This window comes from Oryctolagus cuniculus, chromosome 21 (genome assembly GCF_051225735.1).
Source record: "Oryctolagus cuniculus isolate XC-2025 breed Fujian yellow rabbit chromosome 21, ASM5122573v1, whole genome shotgun sequence".
NCBI lineage: Eukaryota > Metazoa > Chordata > Mammalia > Lagomorpha > Leporidae > Oryctolagus > Oryctolagus cuniculus.
The window spans coordinates 9,171,401-9,188,185 of NC_142887.1; the positions used below are offsets into that span (position 1 = coordinate 9,171,401).

Sequence of the window (16,785 nt, forward strand, 5' to 3'; positions counted from 1 at the left end):
AGGGCTCAGGAGCAGAGCCCCCCTGGGCTGTGTCAGGGGCTGTCTGGGGTGACAGCCAGGGCCCCCGGCCACACGCATCTCCCAGAACCTCAGACACACACACAGTGACGGCGTCCGGTGGGAGCTGTCAGTGGCTGTGCCCGCCAGCAGAGCCTGACGCTGGGGCGCGCCGCTGCCCTGGGGGAGGCAGGGCCCACTGTGTGTTCCCATCCACCAGGGGTCCTTGGGAACCGGAGGGGCTGGGGAACAGTGGGGAGGGCACAGCAGGTTTCTGCGGCTGCAGGCCTGCCCGCACCTGAGTCGCCAGGCCTGTCCCCCACAGAGGCACCTGCCGCTGAGGCTGCTCATCATGTCGGCCACGCTGCGGGTAGAGGACTTCACCCAGAACCAGCGGCTCTTCGCCCAGCCGCCCCCCGTCATCAAGGTAATTCCTGGGGCCTCTGAGCCTCACCAGGGGGAGGAGGCTCCTGGTGGACCTCACTTTGTCACGCGGAGAGGTGTGCGTTTGTAGGCTGTGGCCCAGGTCAGGGATCCAGCTCCCTGTTGGTGCGCCTGGGAAGGCAGCCATGGACACCACCCACATGGGACACCAGGATGGAGTTCCTGCCTCCGGGCTTCAGCCTGGGCCAGCCCAGCCATTGTGGCCATTTGGGGAGTGAACTAGCGGATGGAGATCTCTGTCTCTCCCTCCCTCTCTAACTCTGCCCGTCAAATAAACACAGTTTCAAACACAAGCAGCAAGATCGGGGAGAGGGGGGTACTCCTGGCTGCAGCACCCCCCACGTCTTCTCTTGCCCCTGCAGGTGGAGTCCCGGCAGTTCCCGGTGACGGTGCATTTTAACAAGAGGACCCCACTGGAAGACTACAGTGGCGAGTGCTTCCGGAAGGTGTGCAAGATCCACCGGATGTTGCCTGCAGGTGGGCCTGGCGGGGGCTGAGGCCCAGGCTCCCGGCCCCTCCCTGAGGGGCTGGTGACACTCCCGTCCTTGCCGTGCCTGTTTCTTCCCTGGTTCTGGAGTGTTCGCGGCACCTGCCCGGCCTCTTTCTGCCCAGAATAGTGCGAGCCTCCAGTGTGGACTGGAGCAGGCAGCTGAGGGCTGGGTTTGCGTCCGCCCTGATGGCAGAACACCTGGGCGCAGGCAGGTGCCCACGCACGGTCCAGGGGGAGGGCTGTGTCCCCTTACTTAGCTGGTGTCACCAAACCGGCTTGCCCTTGGCTGGGAGGATAGAGTGGATTGACATCCAAAGGAAACCATGGTCCTGGGCGCCGGCACCACTTAGCACACACACAGCCCAAAAACCCAGCAGCTGTGGTAGCTGTGGTCACTTCTCACCAGAGACTCTGGTCTTCCAAAGCTGGGCTCCAGGCTGCTTTGCCCCTGCTGCAAGGCTGAGAGTGGCAGGGTGCTTCCAGCACACGTGAGACCCCGTGTCCCCGCTCGCTGTGCCTGTCCTGCTAAGTCGTCTCGGTGCAGGGCCTCCTGGGTGCACGGCCGCTGTCTGGAGACTCCGGGCTGCACCAGGTGCTCACAGCGAGGAGCCTCCCCGCAGCCTGGGGTCTGAACACGTGTGCAGGCTCTCGTGAGACCTCTGGCCAGTCCTTGTGGATCCGTGCTCAGGAGTGGCACCGTGGGGTCTCACGGCACCTCCATCTGGGGGTGACTCGTCCGCCCATGACTGTGCCGTCTGGCTCCCTGGGGCCTGTGTCTCAGTGCTGGTTGCTAAGGAAGTGTTTGCTGAGTGACTGATGGGTAACACCGGAGCCTGGCTCTTCCCACAGGTGGCATCCTGGTGTTCCTGACGGGGCAGGCCGAGGTGCACGCTCTGTGCCGCAGGCTCAGGAAGGCCTTCCCACCCTCCAGGCCCCAGGCCAAAGGTAACCAGGGTGCGCATGCTCAGTCCCCCACTGCCCCCGTCTGGGGCTCAGCCGGCTGCCCCGCCTCTCCCTCTGGAGTCGGCGGCCTCTTCCGCACCCCTGAATTAAGTGGTCGCGGGCAGTGGCTTTGCTGGGTGACAAGGAGCAAAGCGCTCTGCCCTGCCCTGGCCACAGGTGTCTCTCCCCACCTCCCCTCATTTGCAGAAAAGGAAGACGAGAAAGACTCGGCGGAAGAAATGCGGAAGTTCAAGAAGTCGCGGGCCAGGGCGAGAAAGGCTCGTGCCGGCTCGGTAGGCTGGGGTGTGCTGGGGGCTCGGGCTGCAGGGCCGCAGTGTCCAGCTTGGTGGCCGCCAGCCCACCCTGGATTGGAGTGAAATGGGAAATCCTGTCTCCTGGGTGCACCACGCGGAGCTGCTGGGCCCCGGGCACCCCGAGCAGGGCCTGTGCCGATCCCCTGCTGGGGAGTGGGAGCAGAGGCTGCTGGGAGGGCTCCCCCAGGTGGCGGCGTGGACTCCCCTCTTGCTCTCACCTGTTGCACTTCAGTGTTGAGAGCAGCCCCAGGAGGTGAACCCCAGTTCTCGGGTGAGGAAACAGATATGTTTAGTGGCCGCCCGAGGGTCCCAGGGCCCACGGGGTACGTGGGCTTGCTTGTGCTGTGCACGACGCCATCCGCAGCGGGGCGCCCACAGCCCATGCTCTTTGTGTCTCGTTGAGTGTAGACACTGCCCCCGATCAACCTGGATAACTACTCGGTGTTGCCGGCGGGCGAGGGTGACGAGGACCGGGAGGCAGAGATGGACGACGAGGAGGCGGCCCTGGGCTCCGACCTCGATCTGGACTTGGGGGATGACGAGGCGGACGGAGGTGCGTCCCACTCTCAACCTCACTCAGGTCCTTCGTCTGCAAGTGTGTGGAGCCCCCGCTGGGAGGCAGCTACAAAGAACCCAGATCCCACCCTCGGGTCCTCGTGTGAGCCGCGGGAGAGCTGGCCTTGCTGGCTGCTTTGTCCACGCTGCACCCTGAGCTCCTAAGACTGCCTGGTGCGTGAGGGGCTTCAATTCCTGTGGTGTTGAGTGTCATGGGGGCACCACGCCCAGGCCCACTCTGTTGTGTGGACACAGGCCTCAGGGGTACCAGGGGGTGCCTGGCCGTAAGTATATGAACTGTGTGCAGCCTAGGGCTGTGGGGGGCACCCCACAGGCTGACCCCAACTTCAATGGGACCGGCCTGGGAGAAGGGAATCCCAGTGGCAGCTGTGACAGGAGAACCCTTGGGAGTCTGTCCCCGGTCCCCAGGCTTTGCCTGCCTGCCTCGCCCATCTCACGGCTGAGCCCCTGGCAGCAGGGCTGGTGGAGGGCGCGGGGCGGTCTGTCCTGTCCAGGGCTGTCGGCAGCCTCTGCTCCCTGCAGGCGAGCAGCTGGACGCCTCCCTCCCCCTCCACGTGCTCCCGCTCTACTCGCTGCTGGCCCCAGAGAAGCAGGCGCAGGTAACGGTGCTCAGGGCGTGGGGGCGGGGGCGAGCCGGTGCTAAGTTGGGCAGTGGCTGGGGTTCTGAGAGGACACTGGGGCCCAGGAGGGATGGACTTGGCCACCCGCCCCCACCCCTCAACCTTAGGTCTTCAGGCCACCCCCAGAGGGCACTCGGCTGTGTGTGGTGGCCACCAACGTGGCCGAGACGTCCCTCACCATCCCCGGTATCAAGTACGTGGTGGACTGTGGCAAGGTCAAGAAGCGCTACTATGACCGTGTCACGGGCGTGTCCTCCTTCCGCGTCACCTGGATCTCCCAGGCGTCGGCCGACCAGCGGGCAGGCCGGGCGGGCCGGACAGAGCCTGGCCACTGCTACAGGTGGGCCTCCAGGTTCCTGTGCAGCCACCACTGAGGGTGAGGAGAGGCGCTATCCCTCCTCCGTCTACAGGGGCCACGTGGCCCTGGGGCGTGGCAGCCAGCTTTCAGATGCTCACATTTGTCCCTTGTTCCACTGCTGAACTCGGCCCCTAGTCTTTTTTGAAAAAAAAAAAAAAAAAAAGATTCATGTATTTGAAAGAGTTACATGAGAAGGAGAGAAAGACCTTCCATCTGATGGGTCACTCCCCAAATGGTTGCCGTAGCCAAGGCTCGCCCGGGCCAGGCCGTGAGCCTGGATCTGCATCCTGGTCTCCCGCGTGGGTGTGGGGGACCCGGGCACTTCCTGGCTGCTGACTCTCAGGCTGCCTCAGCAGGAAGCGGAGCAGGTGGGTCTCTAACCAGCACAGCTGGCTCCTCTCCTGCACAACATGCAGCCTCAGCTGTTTGTCTTTGTGTCGTGGGTGTGTGAGAACTGTCTGTGTGATCTGGGCATCAGCCTTGTCAGAAGTGTCCTTGGTGAGTAAGTTTTCCAAGTTTGTGTGCTGTTGTTTTTGATAGCTCTCTTGCTCTTCTTTCTGACCTTGTTTTAAATGAAAAAAGCTAAAAGTTTAGAAAATATATCAAGAAAATGGGTCAGAGGCCGGCGCCGCGGCTCACTAGGCTAATCCTCCGCCTTGCGGCGCCGGCACACCAGGTTCTAGTCCCGGTCTGGGCGCCGGATTCTGTCCCGGTTGCCCCTCTTCCAGGCCAGCTCTCTGCTGTGGCCCAGGAGGGCAGTGGAGGATGGCCCAAGTGCTTGGGCCCTGCACCCCATGGGAGACCAGGATAAGTACCTGGCCCCTGGCTTCGGATCAGGGCGGTGCGCCGGCCGCAGCGCACTGGCCATGGCGGCCACTGGAGGGTGAACCAACGGCAAAAAGGAAGACCTTTGGAGGGAGGGAGGGAGGGAGGGAGGGAGGAAGGAAGGAAGGAAGGAAGGAAGGAAGGAAGGAAGGAAATGGGTCAGAAGCAAGCGTAGTTCAAGTTGGCCCAGCGCAGTCCCTGCGGCCAGCCCTGTCGTGAGCAGTCCGTGTGTGGTGTCTGCTCCCAGGGAGGCCACTGTTGTCCCATTGCACAGGTGAGGAAGGTGAGGCAGGACGAGGTGCTTGCCTGGCCTGGCCCATGGCCGGGAGGGCTGGCTGGCGGCTGGCCTGGCTGAGCTGGCTCTCCCGTGCTGCCTCTCCCTGCCCAGGCTGTATTCGTCTGCAGTTTTTGGTGACTTCGAGCAGTTTCCTCCTCCAGAAATCACCCGGAGGCCCGTGGAAGACCTGGTCCTGCAGATGAAGGCGCTGAGCATTGAGAAGGTGAGTCAGGCCCCACTCGCGGCTGCTGCCCTGTGTCAGCAGGTGCCTGGCAGGGTCTCCCGTGACTGCCCCCTCCCATGCCGCATCCCCTTTGGGCTCCCTGGGGACAGAGCAGTGACCTCGGTGGGCTGTCCCCAGGCTCTTCCCCAGTCCTGTAGGTGGAGGGTGGGATCCTCACCCATCCCCAGGATGGGGGGGTCCAGGCAGAGTGCCCCCACCACGCGGCCAGGTGTCAGGTGCCCTGCAGGTCAGCGCAGTCGGCCTCCCCGCCCTGCTTGTGGGCAGCCCCCACCTAGCAGCTAAGGAAGCTGAGCAGGGAGGTGAAGGTCCCTGGACAGGGACACACAGCGGGTGGGGGCAGAAGCCAGTGCCGGGGACACACAGCGGGTGGGGGCAGAAGCCAGAGCCGGGGACACACAGCAGGTGGGGGTGGAAGCCAGTGCCGGGGACACACAGCGGGTGCAGGGCAGAAGCCAATGCCGGGGACACACGGTGGGGACGGAAGCCAGTGCCGGGGACACACAGCGGGTGGGGACAGAAGCCAATGCCGGGGACACACGGTGGGGACGGAAGCCAGTGCCGGGGACACACGGTGGGGACGGAAGCCAGTGCCGGGGACACACAGCAGGTGTGGGGCAGAAGCCAGTGCCGGGGACACACAGCGGGTGGGGACGGAAGCCAGAGCCAGGGACACACGGCGGGTAGGGGCGGAAGCCAGTGCCGGGGACACACAGCGGGTGGGGACGGAAGCCAGTGCCGGGGACACACGGCAGGTGTGGGGCAGAAGCCAGTGCCGGGGACACACGGCGGGTAGGGGCGGAAGCCAGAGCCGGGGACACACAGCGGGTAGGGGTGGAAGCCGGTGGCTTCTGTTGCTGTTAAAGATGTGTCCTCGTTGCCGTTGCTGGCATGAACCTGAGCATTCAGGAGCTGAGTGCCGGGGAGAGCAGAGGCTGCCCTCATCCACCAGCTGGGGCTTTTGTTACTGGTTCTGTTCTCCAGACTTTGTTTTTGTTGAAAGATTTAATTATTTTTTGAAAATCAGTTAGAGCGTGCATCCTCTGATTCACTCCCCAAATGGCTCCAGTGGCCCCAACAGCCAGACTGAAGCCAGGAGCCTGGCACTCCATGCAGGTCTCAGACTCTGGCTGGCACAGCTGTGGGATGCCAGCATCACAGGCGGCAGCTTGGCCCGCGGGGCCCAAATTCCAGCACTTACAGTTTTGTTTTGTTTTGTTTTGTTTTGTTTGACAGAGTGGACAGTGAGAGAGAGCAAGACAGAGAAAGGTCTTCCTTCTGTTGGTTCATCCTCCAATAGCCACCACGGCCGGCAGGCTGCAGCCGGTGCACTGCGCTAATCCGATGGCAGGAGCCAGGTACTTCTCCTGGTCTCCCATGGGGTGCAGGGCCCAAGGACTTGGGCCATCCTCCACTGCACTCCCTGGCCACAGCAGAGACCAGCACTTACAGTACAGCGAATCTTGGTGGCTTGCCTTTTTTTTTTTTTTTTTTAAGATTTATTTAATTTATTTGAAAGAGTTACAGAGAGAGGTAGAGACAGAGAGAGAGGTCTTCCATCTGCTGATTTACTCTCCAGATGGCCGCAATAGCTAGAACTGAGCCGATCCAAAACCAGGAGCCAGGAGCTCCTTCCGGGTCTGCCACGCAGGTGCAGGAGCCCAAGGACTTGGGCCATCCTCTACTGCTTTCTCAGGCCATAGCAGAGAGCTGGATCGGAAGAGGAGCAGCCGGGACTAGAACCAGCACCCATATGGGATGCCGGCACTTCAGGCCAGGGTATTAACCCTCTGAGCCACAGCACTGGCCCCTGTGGCTTGCTTTCTAACATGGGATGTTTTATATTCCTTTTGGGGCTTAAATATTTTTTTTGACCAAATGAAAATAGCCATAGTATACTGGGTGCCGAGAAGTGCTGACACCTCGCCTGTGTGACCTCAGGCTGTGGTCAGCAGCCCTGGGAGGGAGCTACCAGGACTCTCACCCCCGTTTCACAGAGAGGAAGCTGAGGCAGAGATGTGCCCCGCGTGGGTCACAGGCTGGGAAGGGTCAGGCAGGGCCTGGAGCCGAGGGCCTGACTCAGGACAGAGCTCACTTCTCCAGCGGCCTCTGCCACTCCCCTTGCTCATTTCTTTCTCTTTTCTTTTTAACATTTATTTGGAAGGCAGAGTTACAGGGAGAGAGAAGAGATCCTCCATCTACTGGTTCACTCCCCAAATGGCTGCCACAGCCAGGACTGGGACAGGCTAGAGCCAGTAGCCGGCAGCTTCTTCCAGGTCTCCCATGTGGGTGCAGGGACCCAAGGACCTGGGCCACCTTCTGCTGCTTTGCCAGGCACATTAGCAGGGAGCTGTATTGGAAGTGGAGCAGCCAGGATTTGAACCAGGGCCTTATGGGATACTGCAGGCCATGGCTTCCCCCGCGACACCACAGCATCAGCCCCTCCCTTTGCTCTTGAGTCAAACCCAAGTCCTCGTTGGGCCGCTGCACCTTCCTCCCAGGCCTCATTTCCCAGCATGCACTTCCCTGCCCCACGTGTCTTCATGCGGCTGACTCCTTCCTGTTAGGTTCCACTCCTACTCACTCTTCCTCCAAAACAGCTGTGTTGAGACACAATCCACATGGCCACAGTTGACCCTCCAAGGTGGACATTCCGGGAGTATTAGTTCCCAGACCCGTGCAGCCCATGTATACCATGGGGCCTTTGTGACTAGCTTCTCTCTGGTTCATCCGTGCCATAGCAGGAGTAAGCGCCATGCCCCTCTGTGTGGGAAGCCCCCCTTTGCTGCCCATGTGTCCTCAGTCCCCAGACACTGGGGTTTCCACTGTGGGCTGCTGGGAGCATGCGTGGACAGCTGTCTCCTTGAACACCCGTGCTCAGTTGGTCCATCTCTCTGAGGTGCCGCCATCTGAGAGCCGGGCGCTCTGTCCCCTCGCTGTGTTGCTGAGTGTACCCTCTCCTGCCCCACTGTTCCTGTCATGCCTGTCATGGCCCTCTGCTGCCCAGGGGCCTCCTGCTCCAATGAGTGTGGTGCGCAGGCAGAGACAAGAAGCCTTGTCTGTGCGTGCTGTCTCCATTGCCATGAACAGCCGGCGGCACACAGGCTGTGCCCAGCACCGCCTTTGCGTAGCTGGACGGCGAGGGGGATGAGAGAGGCTCTGTACTCAGGCTTGCCCGTGCACTTGGAGGGTGCCCTTGGCACCTTTCTGAGTGTCCCCACCCCAGCTGCTGTGAGCAGTGCTCAGAGGATGGGCAGCAGGGCGCTGAGCCTGGGGAGGGGGTCCTGTGGGGGCAGCACCCTGGCCCCGGCCAGCAGGGGCTGTCTCCGTGCCCGCTCCCAGCATTCACTGTCCCTGCCACGTGTCCCCGTCTAGGTCATCAACTTCCCCTTCCCGACGCCCCCCTCTGTGGAGGCCCTGGCTGCTGCCGAGGAGCTGCTGATCGCGCTGGGGGCCCTGCAGGCCCCCCCGAAGGCAGAAAGGTACGTGAGGCTGGGTGGAGGCGAGTGGAGGGCCCAGCTCCCCTCCTCTTCCCGCCTTTCCCTCCCCTGGGCCTGCGCTGGCTCGCGGCCACGCCTCGTGGCTGTGGCTCCGACCCTCGGGGAGCCCCTCCCAGCGCAGCGCTGTCCTCCCAGGGTGAAGCAGCTGCAGAGCTCACGGCTGAGCTGCCCCATCACGGCGCTGGGCAGGACCATGGCCACCTTCCCCGTGGCACCCCGCTACGCCAAGATGCTGGCCCTGAGCCGGCAGCACGACTGCCTGCCCTACACCATCACCATCGTGGCCGCCATGACTGTGCGGGAGCTGTTCGAGGAGCTGGACAGGTGCGGTGGGCCCGTGGCGGGGAGACGCGGCTGCCAGGGACCGCAGCTTCTCTCGGCTTCGTGTTCTGCGTCTGAAGGATGTGGGCATGGTAACGGTAACAGCTGGGTGGTTAGAACTGAATCCACTGACACAAGCAGCCTCTCTGGGCCACGCCCAACATGCGGGTACGCGCCAGAGGCTGTGGATTCCAGGTCTGCGGACCGCTGCTGTAGTTATCCGCGGAGTCACACTCGGGCTGTCCCGCGGTTGGGGTTTCCGTGAACAGTATTGGAATGTGTGCCGTTCTCTTCTGTGGAATTCTCTCTCCATCTCAGGGCGTGGAATCGCCCAAGAGGCCACGCACGGTCTCCATCTTGACACCTGCTGGCAGTGACCCCCAGGCTCCCTGACACGTAGCAGACACGTTCCTGCCCAGGCAGCACACGCGTGTGTGTGTTTTGCAGGCCAGCTGCCAGCGATGAGGAACTCGCTGTGCTGAAGGACAAGCGGGCCCGGGTGGCCCAGATGAGGAGGACGTGGGCAGGGCAGGGGGCGTCCCTGAAGCTTGGTGACCTCATGGTGCTGCTGGGTGGGTACCGGCTGCCAGGGACCCGGAGAAGGCGGGGCGTCGGGCCTGGAGTGGGCCGGGAGTGAGCACGCCTGGTTCCTCCTGCAGGCGCTGTAGGAGCCTGCGAGTACGCCGGCTGCTCGCCCCGGTTCTGTGAAGCCAACGGGCTGCGGTACAAGGCCATGCTGGAGATCCGGCGCCTGCGGGGCCAGCTGACCACTGCAGGTAGAGCTCCACCTGCAGGGCTGTGCGTGGGGTGCCCTTGTGGTGCCCTGAGGACGTTCCCTTGCTCCCAGCAGCTGTCTCGAGCCCGTCTCTTCCTCAGCCGTGCCCCGGGCCTCACAGCCCCTTCTCGGGCAGGATGAGTTCCCACCTGGACTCAGTGCCTGGGCACAGCAGCTGGGGGCCTCAGGGGAGACGCACAGAGAGAACACAGGACGTGCTCTCCCAGGCAGGCCACTGTGCCCACCCTGGGGCTAGTCGGGGGCAGGCTCAGTTTTGAGCGCTTTTGCTCTCCCCACTGCCAGGTGCATCCCTGGGGCTGCCTCCCCAGCCCCACTCCTCAGCATCGGCTCCAGGTGGTGCGGGTGCGGGTGCAGGTGCAGCCGCCGTCACCTCCGGTGCTTCTCCAGGGAGGAGGAGGGGGCCTGGGCCGAGGGCGCTGCTCCCCTGAGGAGCACGCCCAGGGTCCAGTCCAGGCTGCCTGCCAGCGCACCGCTGCCGTCCTCACTGGAGCTGGGGCTTGACCTGGGGGGGGGGGGCAGCTGAGGGGCTCGACAGGGGGAGCAGGCCGGCAGGTGCCAGGCACCCAGCTCCGCACGTGGGGCCCTCCAGAGCTGACATCCAGCAGAGCCAGCTGGCCCGCGCTGCCCCCACTGCCCTCACACCCGGCGCCCCCTCCAGTCAACGCCGTGTGCCCCGAGGCCGAGCTCTTCGTGGATCCGAAGATGCAGCCTCCCACCGAGAGCCAGGTGACCTACCTGCGGCAGATCGTGACGGCCGGCCTGGGCGACCACCTGGCCCGCAGGGTGCACAGCGAGGATCTCCTGGACGACAAGTGGAGGAATGGCTACAAGGTGGGCGCCCGTCTCCCCGCCGTGTGCCTGCGTCCCAGGTCCCCCCCGTCCTGGGAAGGCCACAGACAGTGCAGTCTGCCTTTGCAGGACCAGGCGCTGCCCCCCAGCTTTCTGTTTTCAGTCCATTTTATTTCTCCAAGAGGCAGAGAAGGAGTGAGGTCTGCTGCCTGCTGGTTCGTTCCCCAGATGCCTGGCCGAAGTGGCAGTCAGAGTCTCCCCCCTGCGTAGCAGGGACTCGCCTGTGAGCCATCGCCTGCTGTTTCGCAGGGTGCTCTATAGCAGGAAGCTAGAATCAAAAGCAGAGCCGGGCCTGGTGCTGTGGTGAAGCGGTAAAGCTGCCACCTGCAGCGCCAGCATCCATGTGGGCACCAGTTCGAGTCCCGGCTGCTCCACTTCCAATCCGGCTCTCTGCTATGGCCGGCGAAAGCAGTAGAAGATGGCCCAAGTCCTTGGGCCCCTGCACCTGTGTGGGAGACCCGGAAGGAGCTTCCAGCTCTTGGCTTCAGATTGGCGCAGCTCCGGCCATTGCTGTCATCTGGGGAGTGAACCAACAGACGGAAGACCTCTCTCTCTCTCTCTCTCTCTCTCTCTCTGCCTCTCTGCCTCTCTGCCTTTCAAATAAATAAATCTTTAAAAAAATAAATAAAGGAGAGCCCAGGACTTGAGCCCAGGCACTCCGATAGGAGCTTCAGGCCTCCCAGCAAACTCTGTTTATTTTTTTTTTTTATTTTAAGATTTATTTATTTATTTGAAAGGCAGAGCTGCAGAGAGACCATCCAGTGGTTCCTGCCCCAAATGACCGCAATGGCCAGAGCTGGGCCAATCGGAAACCAGGAGCCAGGAACTTCCTCCAGGTCCCTTACATGGGTGCAGGGACCCAAAGACTTGGGCCATTTTCTGCTGCTTCCCAGGCACATCAGCCGGGAGCGGGATCAGAAGTGGAGCAGCCGGGTGGAGAACTGTACACATGTGGGACGCTGGCACTGCAGGCGGCAGCTTTACCCACTTGCCCCACAGCACCGGCCCCTCCGGCAGGTCTGAACCGCTCTGCCAAACGGCTGCCCCATAGAATATTTCATCACTGTGTCCATGGGGGAGACCTGGATGGGGCTCCTGGCTTTGGCCTGGCCCGGCCCTGGCTCCTGGGGGCATTTGGGGAATGAACCAGCAGATGGAAAATCTCTCTTTCTGTTGCTACCACCTTGCCTTTCAAAAAAATCTAAATATGTGAATAAATAAAGTTTTTTTAAGAAAGAAAAGACAGGACCCCTGGACCCTTCAGCAGCCCGCCACCCCCTCCCCCTAACTCCTTCTCAGTGGGCCCTGCGGCAGGAGCCTGGGCCCGGCCTGCTTGCTGCATCACATTTGCCACTGGGTGGCGTCGTAGCTGTGCCTGGGCGTCCGTCTCCCTCTTGGCCGACCCAGCTGTCCGTGGCTAGGGCACCCGCTCCTGCCGTTGTGGGTGTTGTGGGTTAAAAACACGGGCCCCCTGGCGCGTGCCGCTCTCCCTGACGTGCCCTCCCTCCTCGTGTGCAGACCCCTCTCCTGGACGAGCCCGTCTTCATCCACCCCAGCTCCGTCCTCTTCCGAGAGCTCCCCGAGTTCGTGGTCTACCAGGAAATCATGGAGACCACCAAGATGTACATGAAAGGTGCCGGCTGGTGGCCCTGATGGGGGGGGGGGGGCGGGGGGACGAACAGCGGCCAGCAGGACCCGGCCCTCTCCTGGTCCCAGGTGTCTCCACTGTGGATGTCCAGTGGATCCCGGTCCTGCTGCCCTCCTACTGCCAGTTTGACAAGCCCCTGGAGGAGCCGGACCCCGCCTACTGCCCTGAGAAAGGCCGGGTGCTGTGTCACCGTGCCAGCGTGTTCTGTGAGTCGAGGCACCTCCTGCCCCGCTGGGGGCCGGGGCCCGGGGCTTGGGCCTGGGCTCGCAGGGCCCCTCCTCACCAGCGCCCACCCTGCAGATCGCGTGGGCTGGCCGCTCCCCGCTGTGCAGGTGGACTTTCCGGAGGGCGTGGACCGCTACAAGCACTTTGCGCGGTTTCTGCTGGAAGGGCAGGTAGGCAGCCGGGCCTCCCCGCCCCTTCCTCAGGTGCCGTGGGCAGGAGGGCCGGGCCCCCAGCCCTTGTGCGGTCTCTCACAGGTCTTCCGCAAGCTGGCGGCGTACCGGAGCTGTTTGCTGTCCAGCCCCAGCACAATGCTGAAGACGTGGGCCAGGTACAGCCTTCCCCCGAGCATCGAGCCCGGCCGTCCGGCAGTGGTGGGAGCCCATGTGCCTTCTCTGGGGCCCCCAGGACGGAGCCCACACACTGGGGGACGTCCTCCTGCCAAGGCTCCCTGGCCTCCCGTGGCTGCTGGCTTCGGCTGCCCACCTGCAGCTGCCTGGCTACAGTGTCTGCTGGGGCTCTGTGCATCCTGCCCTTTAAGGACACCTGTCACGGCTTGGGGCCCTGTGCCCGGGAGGTCACTTCTGAGGTTCTGGGTGGACATGGGTTTGTGGGTGGGATCTGAGTCCCCCCCACGGAGCTGCTAGCTGGATGATGCCCCTCGTTGCACCCAACCTCCACTCCCACCGCTTCTTCCTCAGCTACACTTTTGTGCTGCTGCTGGAGGTGGTGCCAGGGCTTGGGGGCCTAGGAACCGCCTGAGGGGCGGGCGGGTGGGCGCCAGCACCCAGCTGTGCTCTTCCCGGAGCTCAGGACGGGGGCTGAGGTCCCTGCGAGGCTGTGACAGGCCGGGGACTCCCAGCACCCGTCTCCAAGATACACCCGGTGCAGGGACCCAGGCACGCGTTTGTCCCTGAAGCCTGCAGGGGGCAGAGGTGACGCAGCCCCCAGGGGTCCGGCAGGGGGAAGGAGTCCTGGTGGCTGGGTGTCAGGGAGGGCCTGGCTGAGCGGATTGGGAGGGAGCAGGGCCAGAGGGGGTGAGCGAGACGTGAGGGAGCCAGGGTGGCTGGGCCAGAGGCAGGGAAAATGAGAGTGGTGGGAGGGGCGGCTCTGGATCCTTCTATCCCGGATGGCTGGGCTGCCCTTCACCCTCTCGGGCAGGGCTACCCAGTGGCAGTGCCCCCACTCTCGGGCCCCACCCATCCTGCAGTCCAGAGCACACGAGTGACCTGCACTGCCCAACAGGCTGCAGCCCAGGACACAGAGTCTGCTGAGCGCCCTCGTGGCCGAGAAGGCCGACTGCCGCGACGCCCTGCTGGCCGCGTGGAAGAGAAGCCCCAAGTGTGAGTGCCCCGGGCTCAGTGGGAGGGGGCGGGGCGGGGCCCTGCGAGGGGGCGGGGCCCTGACAGCCTCTCGGCCTGCAGACCTGCTGACCCAGTACTGCGAGTGGCTCCCGCAAGCCATGCACGCCGACGTCGAGAAGGGCTGGCCCCCGGCCTCTGACCCCTGAGCCGACGCCTGCCTCTGCCGAGGACTGGGGACAGGGAGTGCAGTGCGCTGCCACTGGAACCACCTGGCATGGTCACCTGACCACCCCCTGCTCACCAAGGCCCTGGGCGAGCCTCGTCCATCCCATGTGGATTCTGGACGAGCCCGTGGGCCTGGACACTGGCCCTGGCTGTGTGTCGGGTGCTGCGGGGAGACTGTCTCATGGTGGGTGAGGACTTCAGGTCACAGGTGGACCCTGTGGTGAAGACGCTCTGCACCACGCTCACCCTTGGGGAACATGGCCCGGGGTGTCTGCAGGCCCTTCCCCGGCACTGTGGAGCCCCTCCCTACAGGAAGGGGGCCCAGGGCCACCCAGAAGACGGGCCCACCCACAGGGAAGACGGGCCCTTCCCTGTGTGTGGCTATGTGGCCAGGGTCGTGTGCCCCTGGTGATCGGCTCAGATGGCAAGGAGCTGACCTTGGCCATCTCTCGTCCCCTCTGCCACACCACACTGACTGGGGACACACGTGTTCTCTTGGCCTGGAATGGGCCAAGAGAAAAAAGACCCCCCCTCTTTTTTTCTAGGGTGGAGGTGGGAGGGAGGGGACAGAGGAGGTCCTCAGGAGAGGAGGAGTGGGAAGACCCCTCGGGACCAAGGGGTCAGGAGCTCTGCCCAGAGCCATGCTCTGGTCTGGGTGGCTTCTGTCCCAGGCGTCCTGGTTGTGGGCTGTGGTAGGAGTGGTTGTTGAATAAAAGCGCTCCTGCCACTCAGGCTGTGCTGTGCAGTGACTCAGGGAGAGACTCGGGGGCCTGGCCTGAGTTGTCTGCCCAGCCCCCTCCTGAACCCCCTGGGGGTGGGGGCTTTTCACCTGCCAGGCTCTCAAAGCCCTGGGCAGGGGCCAGCAACGCCCCCGCCCCATATCCCTGTGCCTGCTCACTCTGCACCCAGCTTCCTGCTGATGACCCTGGGGAGGTGGCCGGTGATGGCTCAACTGCTTGGGCCCTGCCACCCACGTGGGAGACCCAGATGGTGTTCTTGGCCCCTCACTGCAGTCTGGCCAGTCCTGGCTGGCATGGCCACGTGAGGGAGTGGACTGAGGTAGAGGGTCTCTGTGTCAGAGTGTGTGTCTGTCTCTCCCTCTCTGTTGCTCTGCCTTTCAAATAAATACGTAAATCTTTTTTTTAAAGCCCTTCGCAAATTCCGTCTTGCGGCCTGGGGCTCGGCCCCACCCAGGCTGCCCCTGGGTTGCGCATGCATGGGCAGCCTGCAGAGCCCGACCTGCCCGTGATGGGAGCAATAATCCCCTGCTACCAGCTAGGGGAGGTTCTCCAGAGAACCACACAGCACGAGTCCTGGCCGCTCAGATGGGAAGAGGGCGCCATTCCCCCAGCCGCCGTCTCGGGCGCTGTGGTGGCTGCACAGTCACCCTACTTCCTTTGCCATCTGGTCCCACCTCCTCAGCCGGAGCTCTAAGGTTTTGCCGTACTGCCCGTGGCGTGGCACTCCACTGGCTTTACCACCCAGTCCTAGAGCCGTGCTCAGCCCCAGCGGCCACTAAGCTGCCTGTCCACCAGCCCTCGTGGCATCCCCATCCATGAAGCCACTCCTGTGCTCCGTGGCCCATGTCTGGCTGGACTCAGCTTCACGCCGGGAAGGTTCTCCCTGCCACAGCAGGTGTCAGGGCCTCATTCCCTCCCACGGCTCAGCCACAGCCCGCTGTACCGGCCACCGTGTTCTGTGTCCACGTGTTGGTGGACGTGAGTCGTGTCCACCCTTTGGCCACAGGAGCGAGCTGTGAGCATCCTGAGAACAAGCCTGTGTCACGTATACTCTGCAGGTCTCTCCCCCAGGTCGGCTCCACCTTCCCGATAGCGTCCTTTGGGGGACGGTGTTTGTGGCCTTGATGTCCCACTGGCGGGTCTGGCTGCTTGTGTTTTGGGTGTCGTAGCTAAGAAAGCCTCACCCAGGCCAGTGTCACTGCGTCGTCCCCCTCGAGTTTGAGCGTTGCTATCTGCAGTCCGTGTTGAGTGTGTGTTGGTGTGTGGCGTGAGGCGGGTTGCCCACACGCTTGGTCCCAGGCCTTGTGAAGGGGGTCGGCACCCATGTCACAGACTGGTTGACCGCAGAGGCATGGCTCAATTTCTAGACTAATGTATGCCTCATACACGTGTCCCCAGGGGAACCCTCTCGTCTGTGTCTGGTCCTTTCTGATGTCCCCAAATCAGCGCAGGACTCAGATAAAGGGCGCAGGTGTGGGGCCAACACTGTGGCGTAATGGGTAAGGCCACACCGCCTGCAGTACCGGCATATGGGCGCCAGTTCAAGTCCTGGCTGCTCCACTTCTGATCCAGCTCTCTGCTGTGGCCTGGGAAAGCAGTAGAAGATGGTCCAAGTCCTGGGGCCCCTGCACCCGTGTGGGAGACCCAGATGAGGCTTCTGGCTTTGGGTAGGCGCAGTTTTGGGTGTTGTGGCCATTTGGGGAGTGAACCAGCGGATGGACCTTTCTCTCTCTCTCTCCCTCCCTCCCTCCCTCTCCTTCTTTCTCTATGTAACTCTGACTTTCAAATAAATAAGTCTTAAAAAAAAAAAAAGGTGTAGGTGCCTGAGTCCCTGCCTCCCTCATCACCGAGCGCCGTGGTTCCAGAGCAGACCCGTGGCGGGTGCTTTCTGACCTTGCTGTGCGTGCCGCTCACACCTGTGTGCACCCAGGCACGAGCCCTGCGAGCTGGGCCTGAGGAGCCCACAGCTGAAAGGTGGTCATTTGTCCACGGAGACTGGCACTGCCTTGGTGAGGACTCCCCTCCAATGAGGCAGCGTGGTCAAAGGCAGCGCGGCAGGGCTGGCGCTGTGGCGCAGCGGGTTAGGCTGCCGCTTG

General features: G+C 63.0%; 1 protein-coding gene across 5 annotated transcripts in view; it reads left to right on the forward strand.

Moving 5' to 3' along the window:
* Positions 1–16,501, forward strand: part of DHX37 (DEAH-box helicase 37) — a 34,266-nt gene extending 17,765 nt beyond the window's left edge. For 2 of the 5 annotated variants that reach the window (XM_089323499.1, XM_089323498.1), the window contains exons 9-27: positions 323–424; positions 804–918; positions 1,781–1,876; positions 2,081–2,166; positions 2,596–2,740; positions 3,286–3,362; positions 3,491–3,723; positions 4,955–5,066; positions 8,460–8,566; positions 8,720–8,908; positions 9,353–9,477; positions 9,565–9,681; positions 10,291–10,532; positions 12,069–12,183; positions 12,267–12,404; positions 12,499–12,593; positions 12,678–12,751; positions 13,666–13,763; positions 13,845–16,501. In XM_089323499.1, the coding sequence (XP_089179625.1) occupies positions 323–424; positions 804–918; positions 1,781–1,876; positions 2,081–2,166; positions 2,596–2,740; positions 3,286–3,362; positions 3,491–3,723; positions 4,955–5,066; positions 8,460–8,566; positions 8,720–8,908; positions 9,353–9,477; positions 9,565–9,681; positions 10,291–10,532; positions 12,069–12,183; positions 12,267–12,404; positions 12,499–12,593; positions 12,678–12,751; positions 13,666–13,763; positions 13,845–13,930 (2,352 nt within the window). In that variant the 3' untranslated portion in view covers positions 13,931–16,501. Of the gene's footprint in view, positions 1–322; positions 425–803; positions 919–1,780; positions 1,877–2,080; positions 2,167–2,595; positions 2,741–3,285; positions 3,363–3,490; positions 3,724–4,954; positions 5,067–8,459; positions 8,567–8,719; positions 8,909–9,223; positions 9,478–9,564; positions 9,682–10,290; positions 10,533–12,068; positions 12,184–12,266; positions 12,405–12,498; positions 12,594–12,677; positions 12,752–13,665; positions 13,764–13,844 lie in introns of those variants that run through there. The other 3 variants (XM_051839542.3, XM_051839543.3, XM_089323500.1) reach the window with 2 other exon arrangements.
* Positions 16,502–16,785: the final 284 nt, after the last annotated feature.